Here is a 15,455-nt window from a genome sequence, read left to right as displayed (position 1 = left end):
CCAAACCTCTCCAGTATGTTCAGTGGCTGATCAATTCCTTTGTTTGCTGGGTAGGAAAGTGTTAAGAGAGAGGCAGTGGGTGAGGTCATGCAAATGGAGAGAGAAAGGAACACTGGGATGTGCTCACTGTAACCTGCAATGTCCTGGGAGGGAGTGTCTTGGTGGCTCCACAGCCCTAGGAATTATAGATTGTTTGTGGAGGCCGGAGAATGTTTGTGTGAGCAGACACCCATGCCACATACACAGATAAGGATTTTTATTTTTATTATGTGTATAGATAGATAGATATGTATGCCATTCAAGTGAAATTGAGTGCTTTTAAATCACACTGTTTACAGTAGGAGAAATTTCCCTATTGAAACCCATGGAATGTTTAGTGACTTGTATTTGTCTTCTGTCAGGGATACTTTGATTGTGCTTTTCCTGCATAGCAGGGGGTTGGACTAGATGACCCATGTGATCTCTTCCAACTCTATTATTCTATGTTTCTATGATTGCACTTAACTTTTAGTCTTCTTTTAAAAAGGACTAAAATACAAAAGAAAGTCCATGTGCATATTATCCCTTAAATTAGCTCAGTTATATATCACTGTTAATGCAGCAGTAACTGTATTTCTGAATTGTCAACAGCTTGAGAAAATTGACATCCAGTTACTCATTATGTAAAAGGCATATTCACACTTTCATTTGCAAGGATTAACTGTTTCACCTCTAATGTCAATTGCTCTTTGTAGGGATTCGTAAATGCTAAGCCAAATCCTTCAGCCCTCCTTTCAATCAGCCGAAGAACAAGCAGCATTATTTTTAATGCTTTATTTATGCCCCAGTTAGAATGGGCTTTCTGTTGCTGCCATTGTAATTTATAGCAGTAGCTGAATAATAAAGCATAGCTATAAAGTTTTGGAAGAAAATGTTCAAGGTCAATTGTCAACTTCCAACTTCCAAAACACAATGACCTACAGCCCACTATTTGCGCAGGTGTTGATTTCAAGATACAGAGGCAGGTTTGTTTGGCCCAAAAAATATTGCAAAAGGAGCTCTGGAATTTTTTATATATGTATCACAGCCATTAATTTCAAATGATTTATTATAATAGTAATAAACATTCACAGGTCCAAAGAATCAGTCATACAGGAGCAGCCAGATCAAAATGTCATCCCCATGGTTATTGCAAAAACATAGTAACATTAGTATCCATTATTCTGGGCACTTAGTATGGTGTTTCTTCTTAAGACTTCTTTCAACTCTGGAAGTTTGCTATCCTGGACAAATGGGGAGACAATTTCCTCTTCCTACTGCAAGCCCCAAATACCCAAAAATTTTGCCACAGAAGATGAGAAATTCCCCAGGAGGGGTCTGGATGGAGATCTTATGACTTTAAGAGTGATGAAAAAATAAGGAGGTTACCTGACATGCACCAGTGTCATGTTGGATTTAGACTTTTATATACATCAACTTACCAAATAATATTTATGGACATATTTTAAAACAGCTAGCTATTTTATGACCATGCTGCATAAACAAGTATTATTTTAGTTATAGCCATTGCATGCAGTTAGGATGTGTACGACATATAGTACATACCATCATTCTCATTAAACATATCAAATGGTGAGGATAGTACACACACATCTGCATTAGCTTCACAAATATGCCTACCTGGCTTAGACTAAGTATCTAGACATGGTTGTTGTTGTGATTATTACTATCATCATCATCTTTCCACTTTTCTCTCTTCATTGAGATTCAAAGCAAATTATTGGTCATGGATGTGTGCATGATTTTATTTTAGCATGAAGCTAAATAAAAGATTTAAACCCTATATGATGGTTATGTCCTCCTCTTTAACAATTTTCAAAATGTGCTTTTCTTGAAGAGCTACTTAAGGTTATATAACACATTGTATTACACACACACACACACAAAACACAAGAGAAAATCTGTCTCTTTAATCAAATCTAAATGATATCTAAATGAACATGAGATCTGATTTGCTCCACAGTATTACTCTAAATTCAAGAAACTAGCCTAAATTTTTCTGGAGTTTTAGAAAGGCTGCTTCTAAGGCTGTTGATGTTGATGTAAGCTAATAATTTTAAATCTGATTGTGTGTTTATTGTAAGCCGCTCTGAGTCCCCTGTCGGGTGAGAAGGGCGGGGTATAAATGCTGTAATAAAATAAATAAAAAGAAAGCATTACCAAATAATTCCCAAAAAATCATCTTCCCATGTGTTTTCCATATTTTTTGGAAATAAAATTTGTCTTTCAGCTGTCTTTAGCTGAAGAGATATGGGGGGGAAGCTTCAAAAGTTCTCATAATGGAATGAACTACTCCCATCTGCTACAGCATCCCACAGATTTAGCCAACAATGCCACTTTTTCCACATTTTTTCTGCATGAAAACAAGGATTTCCAAACAGGGTATTTTGTTCTGAAAACACTGTGCTTCACTAACCAAGTTGTATTTGTGGAAGTTGGAGAATTGAGATTATTCCATTTTTCTCCTTCCTCTGCTACACTATATTTCTTCCATTTTCTACCCTTTCCATATAAAATGCTAAATTAAATTCCTATACAGCTAAGGTCCAAGCTTTCTGAGAAACTGGATCTCACCATCTCAATCTTTTCAGGGCTCTGAGATCTATAGGTGAGGTATTTCTTCAATCCAACCACCTTTGCTTGTGTCTTCACAAGCCTGGTCAATGGGGAGGCATGGCAAGGTCTTCTTGATAGCTTCCCTTGAGCTATGGGACTTCCTTCCAAGGAAAATTAAGATGAATCTCCATTTCAGTCTTTCCATCAGAAGGCAAGGAGCTTGCAATGGAGGTGGGACTGAGAGAAGGGCCTTTCCTGAAGATTTCAGGGAATGAGAGAACGGGGCCTTTTCAGTGGCTGCCCCTCGATTAGAACTCCCTTCTCCTCAGGGAAGCCACAATGGCCCCAAAAGGATAGAAATCCTTTTGGCAGCAGGCTAAAACTAGGCCTTCAGAACTAGATATGAGATATGGATGTAACCAGGCACCATTAGAACAACTGGCTCAGCCTTTGTCAGAGCAGATGAAAACCAGGACTAGTGTTTTGATCACATGTGGCACAGATTTTAAAAGTCATGAATCTCATTGGTCTGAACATGGTATGCACATAATTGGTTTTACCTACAACTCAACCCTTAATTTTTCAATGGGAGAAACTTATTACTCACCCTGCCACAGAATCCTTTGCAACTTCTCCCTTCCCAAAATAAACCAGAATTCACTGTTAAATGTTTTTTCTATTGCATCGTATCAAATCAGACAGTAGGTAAACGGCTGTTTTTTTAGCCCATCTTTACTGGTTGGGTAAATTTATTTATTTATTAAATTATAATATTCCTATTGGAGCTTTCATACTACCATTGTGTTACGTAATAACCCTTTACAAACAAAAGTACTTACAAATTATTAAAATAACTGTGAAATTACAGTGCTGTGTTGAAGATATGCACCTTTTCCCACTGAAAGTGAGGAAAATAGGGTCAAAGAGCTGCAGTCAGATTTTTAACTGGAGCTGGCTACAGGGAGCACACAACCGCCCTCTTGCAAACGTTCTACTGGCTGCTAGTTTGTTTCTGGGCACAATTCAAAGTGCTGGTAATGATCTGTAAAGCCCTATATGGCTCAGGTCCAGGTTATTTAGGTGATCGTATCTCCTTGTACGAACCTGCCCAGGCCCTGAGATCTTCAGGAGAGGCCCTTCTCTCAGTCCCACCTCCATCTCAAGCTTGGTTCGTGGGAAGGAAGAGCGGGCCTTCCTTCTCGGTGGCTGCCCCTCGACTCTGGAACTCCGTGCCAGTCAGGGGGTGGTGATAGGTTTTTAATCAGTTTTAAGGGTTTTAACTATTTGTTTTAATACCATTAATATTTATTTATATTTTAATCTTTGTATGTTTTTAAGATTTTAAATTGTACTGTATCAATTTTAGAGAAAAAAGTGGGTATTATTATTGTTTTTCTTGTTTTTGTTTTAACAATGTTGTACAGGCAGTCTCCAAGTTACAAACAAGATAGGTTCTGTGGGTTTGTTCTTAAGTTGAATTTGTTTGTAAGTTGGAACGGGTACATTTTTAATTGTAATTCCAGCCATATAGAGCATAGGGAAGGGTTAATAGTCGTGTGTGTGTGTGTGTGTGTGTGTGTGTGTGTGTTTTGTTTTTTGTTGTTGTTGTTGTTTTTGTTTTGTTCTTTGTTGTCTGTGCCCCTGTTCACTGCATTGGATTGGCCACATCAGCTTTAGTTTCTGATACAGTACATATGCCATCCAGTAGTCGCCATCTGTTCACCCACAGAAAACCATATTTAATAATCTAGAGCTGATTTTCCCTGTATGTCTCACAGACATTATTTTATGTCTCATGGCCCAACAGTGGGCTGTGGCCCACAGGTTGGGAACCACTGTCTTAGTCTTTACCTTGGACTAGATGGCTCTTGTGGTCTCTTCCAACTCTATGATTCTTTGATTCAACAATACTCATCACAATGCTTGATAACCTATTAATAACGGTTTGCTCAGTAACTTGCTTTAAATGCCAAGATAGGGACCTGCAAATGGAAGTACAGTAGAGTCTCACTTATCCAACACTCACTTATCCAATGTTCTTGATTATCCAATGCATTTTTGTAGTCAATGTTTTCAATGCATTGTGATATTTTGGTGCTAAATTCGTAAATACAGTAATTACTACATAGCATTAATGTGTAATCAACTACTTTTTCTGTCAAATTTGTTGTATAACATGATGTTTTGGTGCTTAATTTGGAAAATCATAAGCTATTTTCATGTTTAATAGGCCTTTCCTTAATCTCTCCTTGTTATCCAACATATTCGCTTAGCCAACGTTCTGCCAACTCGTTTATGTTGGATGAGACTCTACTGTAATTTCAGGCAAATGCATTTGTCCTGCCTCATTCATAAAACAAATACAGAGAAGATTTGTAAAAAGCACAGTCCAAACTCAAGAGGGCCTCTATAATGAGGATCACAAGGAAGAGATGAAGAGAAATACATTTAAGATGTCTCCAAATGAATGCTGTTATTATTGGGCAGAAGGACAGTCTATCCATATTGCAGTGGAAAACATAATTAAGCAGTGTAATAAGGTCCACAATAAAGTTTTAGTTTCAAAAAAGTTTTTTCTTTCCAATTCTTTGAGCGTAATGCACTTAACTATGAACTGTTACTACTGCTTTGTTTATCTGTAATTAAACACAAATGTACCAACCAATATATAGGCATCCCTTTCTGCCGCCCTATTTGGAGTCAAGATATATCACATCACATGATGTTGAGAAAAGGCATATATTAGAAAGCCAGAAAAAAATACAGGAACTGCCCAATATTGCATCACGGTTTCGAGGGACTAAGGACAGCAAACAGTAATTCACTATTTACTCAAACAAAGTGTTTGGACCAAAGTTTAATTGCCAATAATTGTCCTTGGACCCTTTGTTTTTTATGGTGAATATTTGGTTATTATACCAAAAGTAATACATTAAACCTTGAAGTACAACCCTGAATCAGGATGGAGGACTAATTCATCACCACAATATCCTTGTGAAGGTTTTATCTACATAATGTAGTGCAGTTATATCAAGGGGATCTTTGACACTACAGAATGAGAGCATTATGATTCCACTGTAATGGCCATTATTTCATTTTATGGAAACCTGGGATTTACAACGTAAGGGCCAAATTCCAAATTCGGGAAGATCTGGAAGTAGAGATGGAAAGAATATTCACATAATTTCCTTCCCAGGTTGAAAGATCAGTTCCCTGACACTGAAGAACTATTACTGGAGATAATGAGGAGCAGCTGAAAGAGCTGGGCATGTCTAGCCTGCAGAAGAGAAGGCTGTGAGGAGACATGATAACCACATATAAATATGTGAGAGGAAGTCATAGGGAGGAGGGACCAAACTTGTTTTCTGCTGGAGACTAGGACGCAGAACAATGGCTTTAAACTACAGGAAAGATTCCACCTGAACATCAGGAAGAACTTCCTCACTGTGAAAGCTGTTCAGCAGTGGAACTCTCTGCCCCGGAGTGTGGTGGAGGCTTCTTCTTTGGAGTCTTTTAAACAGAGGCTGAATGGCCATCTTCCGGGAGTGTTTGAATATGATTTTCCTGCTTCTTGGCAGTGGGTTGGACTGGATGGCCCACGAGGTCTCTTCTAACTCTATGGTTCTATAAGTTGTCCTATCAAGTTGAACCAACAATGGAAGACCTTCCCCTACTATGGATTGCATGTTCAATTTGTGGTTAAAGTTTTAGCATGCTGTTATGACTCTTTGGCCTTGATTTGCATAGAGCTATCCAGAGTGCTGCTTTGTTTGGATTTCTTATTGAAGTATGACCTGCTAGACTTTTTGTCTTTCCCTTACTGGAACCGCAACCTCACCCAGTTTCACGTTTCCCCACTGAAATGTGACCTTATACTTGCTTATATTGGCTTGATTCCCTTTACTGAACCTGAATTGTGCCCAGCCATTCACTTCACCTATTCCACATCAAAAGCTAAAGAAATTAACCTCCATGAGAACATGACCTGAAACAAAACAATTGATCATAACTGGTTGGACTAAATATAATAAACTGCAGGTAAGTAGAAGTAGAAGTGAAAAGCAAAACTTGTATGCAGGAGGAATAATTTAAATGGTACACATTTAAAAGTTAAAAGACCAATCATATTCTTGACCAGCTGAGCAATAGGTAGTAGACATGTATCTTTCCCATGTTGCAGATATAAGTCTTTTAGGAAATACAATGACACTGCGACAATTCTGAAGACAGTGGCAGATAATTTATAGGCACAATTGAATATGCAGAACTCAAAGATTGCTTCTAAAACAAAATTAAATTGTCTAATGTTCTCTCCCAAAGTATGTTCAGAAGACACACTGAAGGGAATTAGAACATCAGTAGCAGGTAGTGAACATACTCAGATCTTTACGACATCAATATTATGAAGTCCAGCTGATAAGAAACAAGTGTTTTGCTGTACAAGTCACATGTAATGCCACGGGCACAGCAGGTATAGCAGCCAGTAAGCAATAAATAAACACAAACTGCTGGTTTCCATTGAACATTTCCTTGAATCTGTGTTGGTATCAGTAAGTTTAATAATGGGGATGGTAAGAAAATGAAATTGCATGGGAGACAATAAGGGAAAGCAGCAGAAGGACTTTTGTTGTAGTGGACAAGGATAGACTTCTAACATTTCATGCATCTGCTTCCTTCCCCCAAAAGCTCAAAATGGAGTGCGGGGAGTAAAATTAAGGAGGAAATATTGCAGCTTAATTATGGTAAATATTTTAATATAGTCACTTGATGTAAATTTAAATGAAAAATTAATTAATGCCTTTAGTTGAGTTCAATTAGTGCTTTTTACATATTAATGGCTAACTAAATGCATTATCCCTTTTCTAAAAAAATGTCTATCTCTTTTCTGGACACATGAATGAATGAAGACGTAGGCAGCCTCAGGGGAGGGGAAAACACAGCATATCTCATGAAAACCTTGCATTTATATGTTTAAAAATATATGATTTATTGCTAATTTCACATAGACACAAAGGTGTCTCTTAATGTTTGTGTGGCACACCTACACACTGCAGTCGGCACACTAATGTGCCACGACAAACAGTTTGGAAAACTCTGATCTAGATGCAGAAAATTGCAAGCAGTTGTAGGCTGCACTTCTGGCTGCTGAACTCTTGCCTAGCTGTGTCTTCATGGTGGAGTTTTTATTCCACTACAGATTTCTGTCCTCAATTCAGAGTCACTGTGTCATGCATTGAGAGGAAATACAAATAATCCATTTCCACTTTATATGCTTTATATGTGTCATAGCCCCCAGCATATATAACTATATTATCCTGGATTTCTGCTTTCATTGCAAGCTGCTACAAGGTGTGGAACAACCTCTTTAATCAAACATTAACTCTACAGTCTTAGTATGACCGAGTGCAGGGTTACTTTCCCAAGGTCTCTTAAACCAATCAATATTATTGGATGAAATAGCAGTCACTTTTAGGCATCTTGTGCCCAAATGGAATTGTAACAATAGCGCATTTGCTGATATATACCGTATATACTCGAGTATAAGCCGACCCGAATATAAGCTGAGGCATCTAATTTTACCACAAAAAACTGGGATAACTTATTGACTCGCGTATAAGCCGAAGGTTGGAAATGCAGCAGCTATGGGTAAATTTCAAAATAAAAATAGATACCAATAAAATTTCATTTCATTAATCGAGGCATCAGTAGGTTAAATGTTTTTGAATATTTACTGTATTTCAAAGAAAAACAATAAAGTAGCTCTATAAGTAGAAAAGTAGGGGCAACAAAAACAATATGGTATCAACAATAACCTAATAATAATAATAATAATAATAATAATAATAATAATAATAATAATAATAATAAAAACTTCATTTGGATCCCACCCTATCTCCCCATGGGGACTCAGGCCGGCTTCCAACATAGTAACAGGCAAACATTCAAAGCTTATATAAATAATGCAGAACTAGATATAGATCTATAATTATAGACACTAATTTCACATATGCATTTCCCCCTGAAACGTTTGCAAATCCCCTCTGTGTGTGTGTGCATTTCCCCTACAATATTTGCAAGCTATATATATATGTGTGTGTGTGTGTGTATATATATATATATATATTCATATCTATCTAGACATGTCTATAGATATTTGTGTATTCATTTCTCCCCTGTAATATTTGCAAGCCCCTATATATAGGTAGGTAAGAATATATTCATATCTATCCAGACATCTCTCTTTATATAGATATTTGCAGAGACTTGCAAACATTACAAAATCACAAGTCGAACACTTCTCAAATGTTTAAGACTGTGTGATGATGATGATGATGATGATGGTGGTGGTGATGATTATACTACATAGCATCCTTTCAAGAATAAAATGGTGGTAGAAATAATATAAATGATATAGTAAAGACTTTTTTAAGAAAAAGGAAAAGAAACATATATTACTATGATGCAACACAGAAGAGAAAAAATGGGCAAGAAGCATTGAGCTTTTGTTTTGTGATGACATATCTGTACTTGCAGATATAGAATTCAGATCTGGAGGTACATGAACACATTTCCTTCTTTTCTTTTTTAGACAGAATACAGCCTATGTGATGATTTTGTAATCTCTGCAACCAAAAATATCACCTTCCAAAACAGCAATGCCTCTAGATATCACAAGTCATTATTACTTCAGGGGAATCTATATTAGTTGAAAAGGAGTCTACATCCAGATTTTGTGGATGAGAAATATGTTTGAGTTGAAATATTTTGTTTAACACCATGAGCAGGCAAGTTGTAAATTCATATCAATTTTATTTCTATTTTTTGTGATATCTACTGACACTGAGTACTACACTGTTCCATGGGGCCACTGTTCTGTTATTCATACAGAGCAACAATAATATTTCATTCTTTAGGAATGGTCTATAATTTCCAAACAATTGCAAAATCAATGCAAAAACTCAGTGATCTTTTTGAAAATACCACTGGACCTAGTATTCAAAAACCCTAATATTGTTGACGGGAAACATCTAATCTATATCTATATTTATATCACTGAATGCTGTGGGTATATCGCAGAAACCATAACTCTCTCTGCATTTATATGAATCTCATCTTCTATACCTCTTTGAATAGTGTGCTGCTATACTGCTCGGTTTTTCCCTTGTTTCTGTCTGACCTCATGTGCAATTCAAAAATGGGATTACCTTTAGTTGATAAAATGCAGATCTTTAATGTATTTTGTATCAAGCCTATTTACTGAAGGTCAGCTTTCATGAATTAAAATATTTGGCTGTGTGTTTGTTTATAGTTTTTAAATATATATCAAATGGCAACACAATCGTGACTATTAATATCTTCACATCTCTATGCTAAATGCTTTTTCTCTGAAATAGCCATTACTAATTCCAATGGCCCAGGTTAATTAAAGGAGGTATGTTTCCTTCATTCCTAAATCAGCACCAAGTAGAGCTCCATTTTACTCACCTCCACCATACATAGCAGCCAACATAATGGAAGACACCCAGGCAATCTCACTGTATGACGTGCCAAAGAAATCCTGGATTTCTTTGAAGAAGATTGCTATGCCTTTGGGGAATGCGTATGAAAATCCAATAGATACGAATGCGCCAAGCACCACCGCCCAGCCCCATCCTCCATCCGGAGGGGTATAGGCCAGGTCTTTCTCTGCTGGAGGTGGCATTTCAATGCTAAATTAAGCCCCTGTGAGCAATTTTCTGGAAACCCTGGAAAAGAAAGTGCTTGCATCAAATTCAGCTGGCATCACATTCCAAGGCAATGTATCACATTCCTGGGCAAAATATAAAATGCTAGTTCTAAAATGGGCCTGAAATCTGGGAAATCTTGCACAACAATTATGGAATAAAGTCAACCTCATATATAAAGCAAGGGCAGGTTTGGGGGCTAAAATTATGGGCCCATTAATAAGCCAAGGTTCATTCTTTGGAGAGAGGAATGCGGCAATACTGTTTCAGGAGCTAACCACTCTTGATCACCGCCTAGGCATTCAAAAGGCCACAAGTGGCATTTATTTCAGTAACGGGAGTAGAGGGGTTATGTGCTTCTTTTAGGTTCTCTTGGGATGGAATAAGCGCTTGTCTGATGCAAAGCAGAGGACAATTCCTTTTTAATATAAGAGTTAAGGTTTAGTACTCCCACTGGCCTGTGGATAAGTCGACTCAGTACTTTTGGATTAATTTTTGACAATTTTTTTGAACTTATACATGAATATATAGGCTGCCTCCTAGCCACGAACACTACCATTTTCCCACCCAGGCATTTTAAAAAGCCAAAATGGATCCTACAGTGGAGACAATATTGTGCTTGTTTTAGGTTCTCCTGGGATGGACTAAGCTTTTAACTTTTGTCACTCTACTCAGGGAAGGCAATGGTTCCTCTAAGGTTTAATCAAGCCAGGTGCTGCTGTGGTTTTTAGCCCTGAAAATGTTTTTATGGATTTTTACTGTGAATTTTAATACCACTATATTCTGCGTTAATGTTTGTATATTTTTATATTTTAAATTATATTTAAATGCTTTTAGTGTAAACTGCTTTGATTCTTCTTGTGGAGAGAAAAGGCAGGATATAAACATAATAATAATATTTTAGTATGATTTAACATACAGTATTTACACTAACCCATGAATAAGTGGATTTAGGTCTTTGGCCCCCCAGATGTTTTTTGCCTTCAACTCCCAGAAATCCTAACAGCTGGTAAACTGGCTGGGATTTCTAGGAGTTGTAGGCCAAAAGCATCTGGGAACCTCAGGTTGAGAATCACTGCTCTAGAGATATCACAGGGATAAAGTGAGGAGAAAAACCACTTTCAACTTATTAGAGGAAAGAAAGAATATAAATCTAACTAAGTCAGTGGGTTCCCAGATGTTTTGACCTTTAACTTCCAAAAAATCCTAACAGCTGATAAACTGGCTGGGATTTCTGGGAGTTGTAGACCAAAACACCTGGGGACCAACAGGTTGTGAACCATTGAATTAAGTTACATAAAGACCCAAATACCCTAAAGCCACTTGATGACACCTGATCTTGAAAGTTAAACAAAATCAGCCTGAGTTAGTATTTTGATGGGAGATCAGCTATGAATGCTTAGGTGTTGCATTTCAGAGGAAGGAACTGGTAAAACCACATCTGAGTATTCCTTGCCTAAGAAAAAACTATGAAATTTGAGGGGCCACCATAAGTCGACAGGCAATTTGAAAACATATAGACACATCACTGATGATATTGTAAATTGGAGACAATACGACTCATTTAAAAAGATGATAAAGCTTGGTAAATTGGGAGTCAATAGGAATAGAGATCCTCATTGCGGGTGGATAGACTCATTCAAGAAAGACATGGCTCTAAATCTATCAGATCTATTGGGCGTGCTCAGGGTGGTATGGCTGTAGGCAAGATGGTGAACTATCAGCTCTATCAATGACTGAAGTATCCCAGTCATAGGTTTACCATAAGTCAAAGCTGACAATAGATGACAATTAGTAGGTAAAAGTTTTCCCCTGACATTAAGTCTAGTTGTGTCCGACTCTGGGGTTTGGTACTCATCTCCATTTCTAGGCTGAAGAGCCGGCATTGTCCATAGACACCTCCAAGGTCATGTGGCTGGCATGACTGCATGGAGGGCCATTAGCAACATCAATAAATAAATGCATGTGTTCAACAACTCAGCGGCAACATGTTCTTTTTGTTACTGTCACCATCATCCGTAATAGTAATAAATTATTAATCTGAAAAGAATAATAAAAATTACTACTATAATAACAGTAATTTTAATGACATATTTCTCTTAAACTAAGCAAAACTCTGAGTAATCTGTACGGAACCAGATGACACTTTTGTACCTGTGCTTCAATACAGGAGCTTGTTCTAGATTTCCCCTTGTAGTCTAATGGCGGGTTGACTTTTGGATATGAAAAAATCAGGTGTTTTTAAAAATCCCTTTAATTAACTTCAGAGGTGGTTATTACTGAAGACCCAGAGGCCATGTTAAAACCAGTTCTGAGTCTCTTGGCAACTGCTCTTGGGCAAAGGTGACTGACTGGAGATGTAAATCAAGGCAGGAATCTGATACAATCAATTCAGTTTTTCCCAAGAGCTGCTTCCCATGCTGTACATTTTTTAAATAGCCTCATCTAAAGATTCATGAAAACATAGCCTCAGGAAGGCAACATGTGTTGATCATTTTAATGTAAATATACTCATGTTACACCAAAAAGTGCTTTGGATCCCATTGAAGAGATATGTTTCCTGACATTGCTATTACATGCAACTTTTTATGGCATTTAGATCCATGGTCTGTAGGTCCTTGGATGAAAGATAATATTGCAGTTTGCCTTGACGTTGCATGATTTCTGTCTGCCACGTCCACTGCTTTTTATCATTATTATCTGTCCTCATTGAGCATGTTTTATGGGGCATATAGGGTCACATACTGTACCCATTCCTGATAACTTCACCTGCCATTTATACTTCTCTATCGGGTTTTCTCCATTTAAAAAAAAATGTAATATTTGTGTAGGGCCTTTGAATTGCAATCATTAGGAGATCATCTCTGCAAATGCTTAAAGGCTATTCTGGGCAAGGAGAATTAATGCCTTTAACTGTCATGGCTCAATGCACTGGAATTATGGGAGTTGGAGTTTTACAAGGACTTTAGCCTTCTATGCCACATAGTGCTGATGTCCCACCAAGCTACAAATCCAAGGACTGCACAGAACTGAGCCATGGGAGTTAAAGTGGTGTCAAACTGCATTAATTCAACAGTGAAGATGCATTTCTACAGCCTACATGACCCTATTAACCGGCTAAGCTTCAGCAGGGCAAATGCATCATCTCACCCTCAAAACTGTGCAACTCAAAGAAAGACTGCTACTGTTGGAAAACGAAACTGTATCCAAACCAAATAGGATTATCTTTACAGATGTTGGCTACACTTCAGAGGCTCATTGACCAATGTGTAGATTACACATACTACCAAGATGCGTCTCTGAGAACAAACATATTGCATAAAGAGACGCACTTGTGTGCATTGAAAAAACTGTCCTGATTTGGCTCAGTTTTCACTGCTGCTTTGTCCCAGGGTGATTGGGCTGGATGTCATCATGAAAAGACATTAGTCTGAAAAAAGATTCCTGGTGGCCTTTAGATGCAGGGGGTGCATCTACACTGTAGAATTAATGCAGTTTGACATCACTTTAACTGCCATGGCTCAATGCTATGGAATAAAAGGGGTTGTAATTTGGTGAGGCACCTGCACTCTTTGACAAAGAAGGCTTTTTGAAATCGTGTCAGAAGCAACTTAAGAACATATTGCAAGTCACTTCTGGTGTGAGAGAATGGGCTGTCTACAGAGACATTGCCCAGGGGATGCCTGGATGTGTTACTATCCTGCTGGGAGGCTTCTCTCATGTCCCTGCAAGCTAGAGCTGACAAACGGGAGCTCACCCTGTCTCGCAGATTTGAACCGGCAACCTTCAGGTCAGCAGTCCAGATGGCACAAGGGTTTAACCCATTGCGCCACCATGGCTCCTGCAAAGAAGGCTAAAGACCTTGTAAAATCCAAGGGAATCCATAATTCCCTTGCATTGAGCCATGGCACTTCAAGTGATGAAAAAATGCATTCATTCTACAGTGTAGATGCACCCCTACACTCCATTTAGTCCGTGTGGGTCTTATTTACTCAGTTTAGGTTGAGTAACCCTTATCTAAAACGCTTGGAACCAGAAATGTCCAGAATTTGATATTTTTAAAAATAAAATATTTACACACACACATAATGAGATACTTTGAGATGGAATCCAAATCAAAATACCAAATTAATTGATGTTTCATGTGTACTTTTATGCGTAGCCTGAAGGTAACTTAGTACCCAGTATTTTTAATGATTTTGTGCAAGAAACAAACTTTGTCTAACTTGAACCATCAGAAAGCAAAGCAGCCCCTATCCCAGACATCCATGAAAACAATTTGAGATTTAAGAGCATTTTGGGTTTCGTGAGAAGGGACATCGAACCTATTCTAACAACTGGACTTAGGGTGCATCTACTTTGTTGGAGTTTGACACTACTTTAACTGCAGTGTCTCAACGCTATGGAGTTATGAGATGATTCCCTACTATTGAATCCTGGCAGTTCAAGAGCTATCAGACTGCATTAATTATAGATGCACCCTTAGTCCCATTGAGAATCACGTTGTGTCATGAGACTCTCAAGTCTCTTGCCAAAGGGAAATCTCACTGCAAAAGGGTATGTTATATGTACAAAATTTCCATGAAAGTTAAAAGCTGACCCTCCCTTTTCCAGAATTCCAAGACCCAAAATACTCCACAATGTCAATGGGTTGCCAGGATAGTGACAAGTTTCCTTTCTGAGCGTTCAGTGTCCACAAGCATTGTCTTGTGCACAAAATATTGTGTGTAGAATTACCTTCAGGCAATGTGTGTATACAAGATATGAAACATAGGTAGGGCTCATGTTTCAAGTTCGAGTTCTATCCTCAAGATCTCTCCTTCCAAAATACCTGGATCAATCTTGATCAACAGGCAAAAGCAGAGAGGGAGGGAGGCAGGGAGCCTAAAATATGGATTACTTCTGATCCCAAGTGTTTAAGATCAAAGCTACACAGCCTGTACAATCAGTGATATGTAGACACACTGTGTAATCATACCAGTTTGACGCCAGATTACACTATGTAACAAAATTTGTTCCTGGTTTGAAAGTATTATTTCCTGTTCAATTGTGCGGTACTTAAAGCAGTTGTTACACTCCAGAAGCTTTGTTTTTGTTGATGACACAATGTTGAATTGTGTTGCTGAAGGCTTTCAT

At 37.9% G+C, this 15,455-nt stretch overlaps 1 protein-coding gene across 2 annotated transcripts in view; it reads right to left on the bottom strand.

The window, feature by feature from the left end:
• The window catches only part of LOC100555397 (monocarboxylate transporter 2), a 67,903-nt gene that overhangs the window by 33,350 nt on the left and 19,098 nt on the right, over window positions 1-15,455 (bottom strand). The window contains exon 2 of one of the 2 annotated variants that reach the window (XM_008105401.3): window positions 10,081-10,340. The exons of the other annotated variant lie outside the window; for it this stretch is intronic. Coding sequence (XP_008103608.1) covers window positions 10,081-10,297 — 217 coding nt within the window. The 5' untranslated portion in view covers window positions 10,298-10,340. The remainder of the gene's footprint in view (window positions 1-10,080; window positions 10,341-15,455) is intronic. 2 annotated transcript variants of the gene reach the window in all.

This window comes from Anolis carolinensis, chromosome 2, assembly GCF_035594765.1.
Source record: "Anolis carolinensis isolate JA03-04 chromosome 2, rAnoCar3.1.pri, whole genome shotgun sequence".
Lineage (NCBI taxonomy): Eukaryota > Metazoa > Chordata > Lepidosauria > Squamata > Dactyloidae > Anolis > Anolis carolinensis.
Note: the sequence above shows the minus strand (reverse complement) of the source record. Positions and strands in the feature narration are given on the sequence as shown.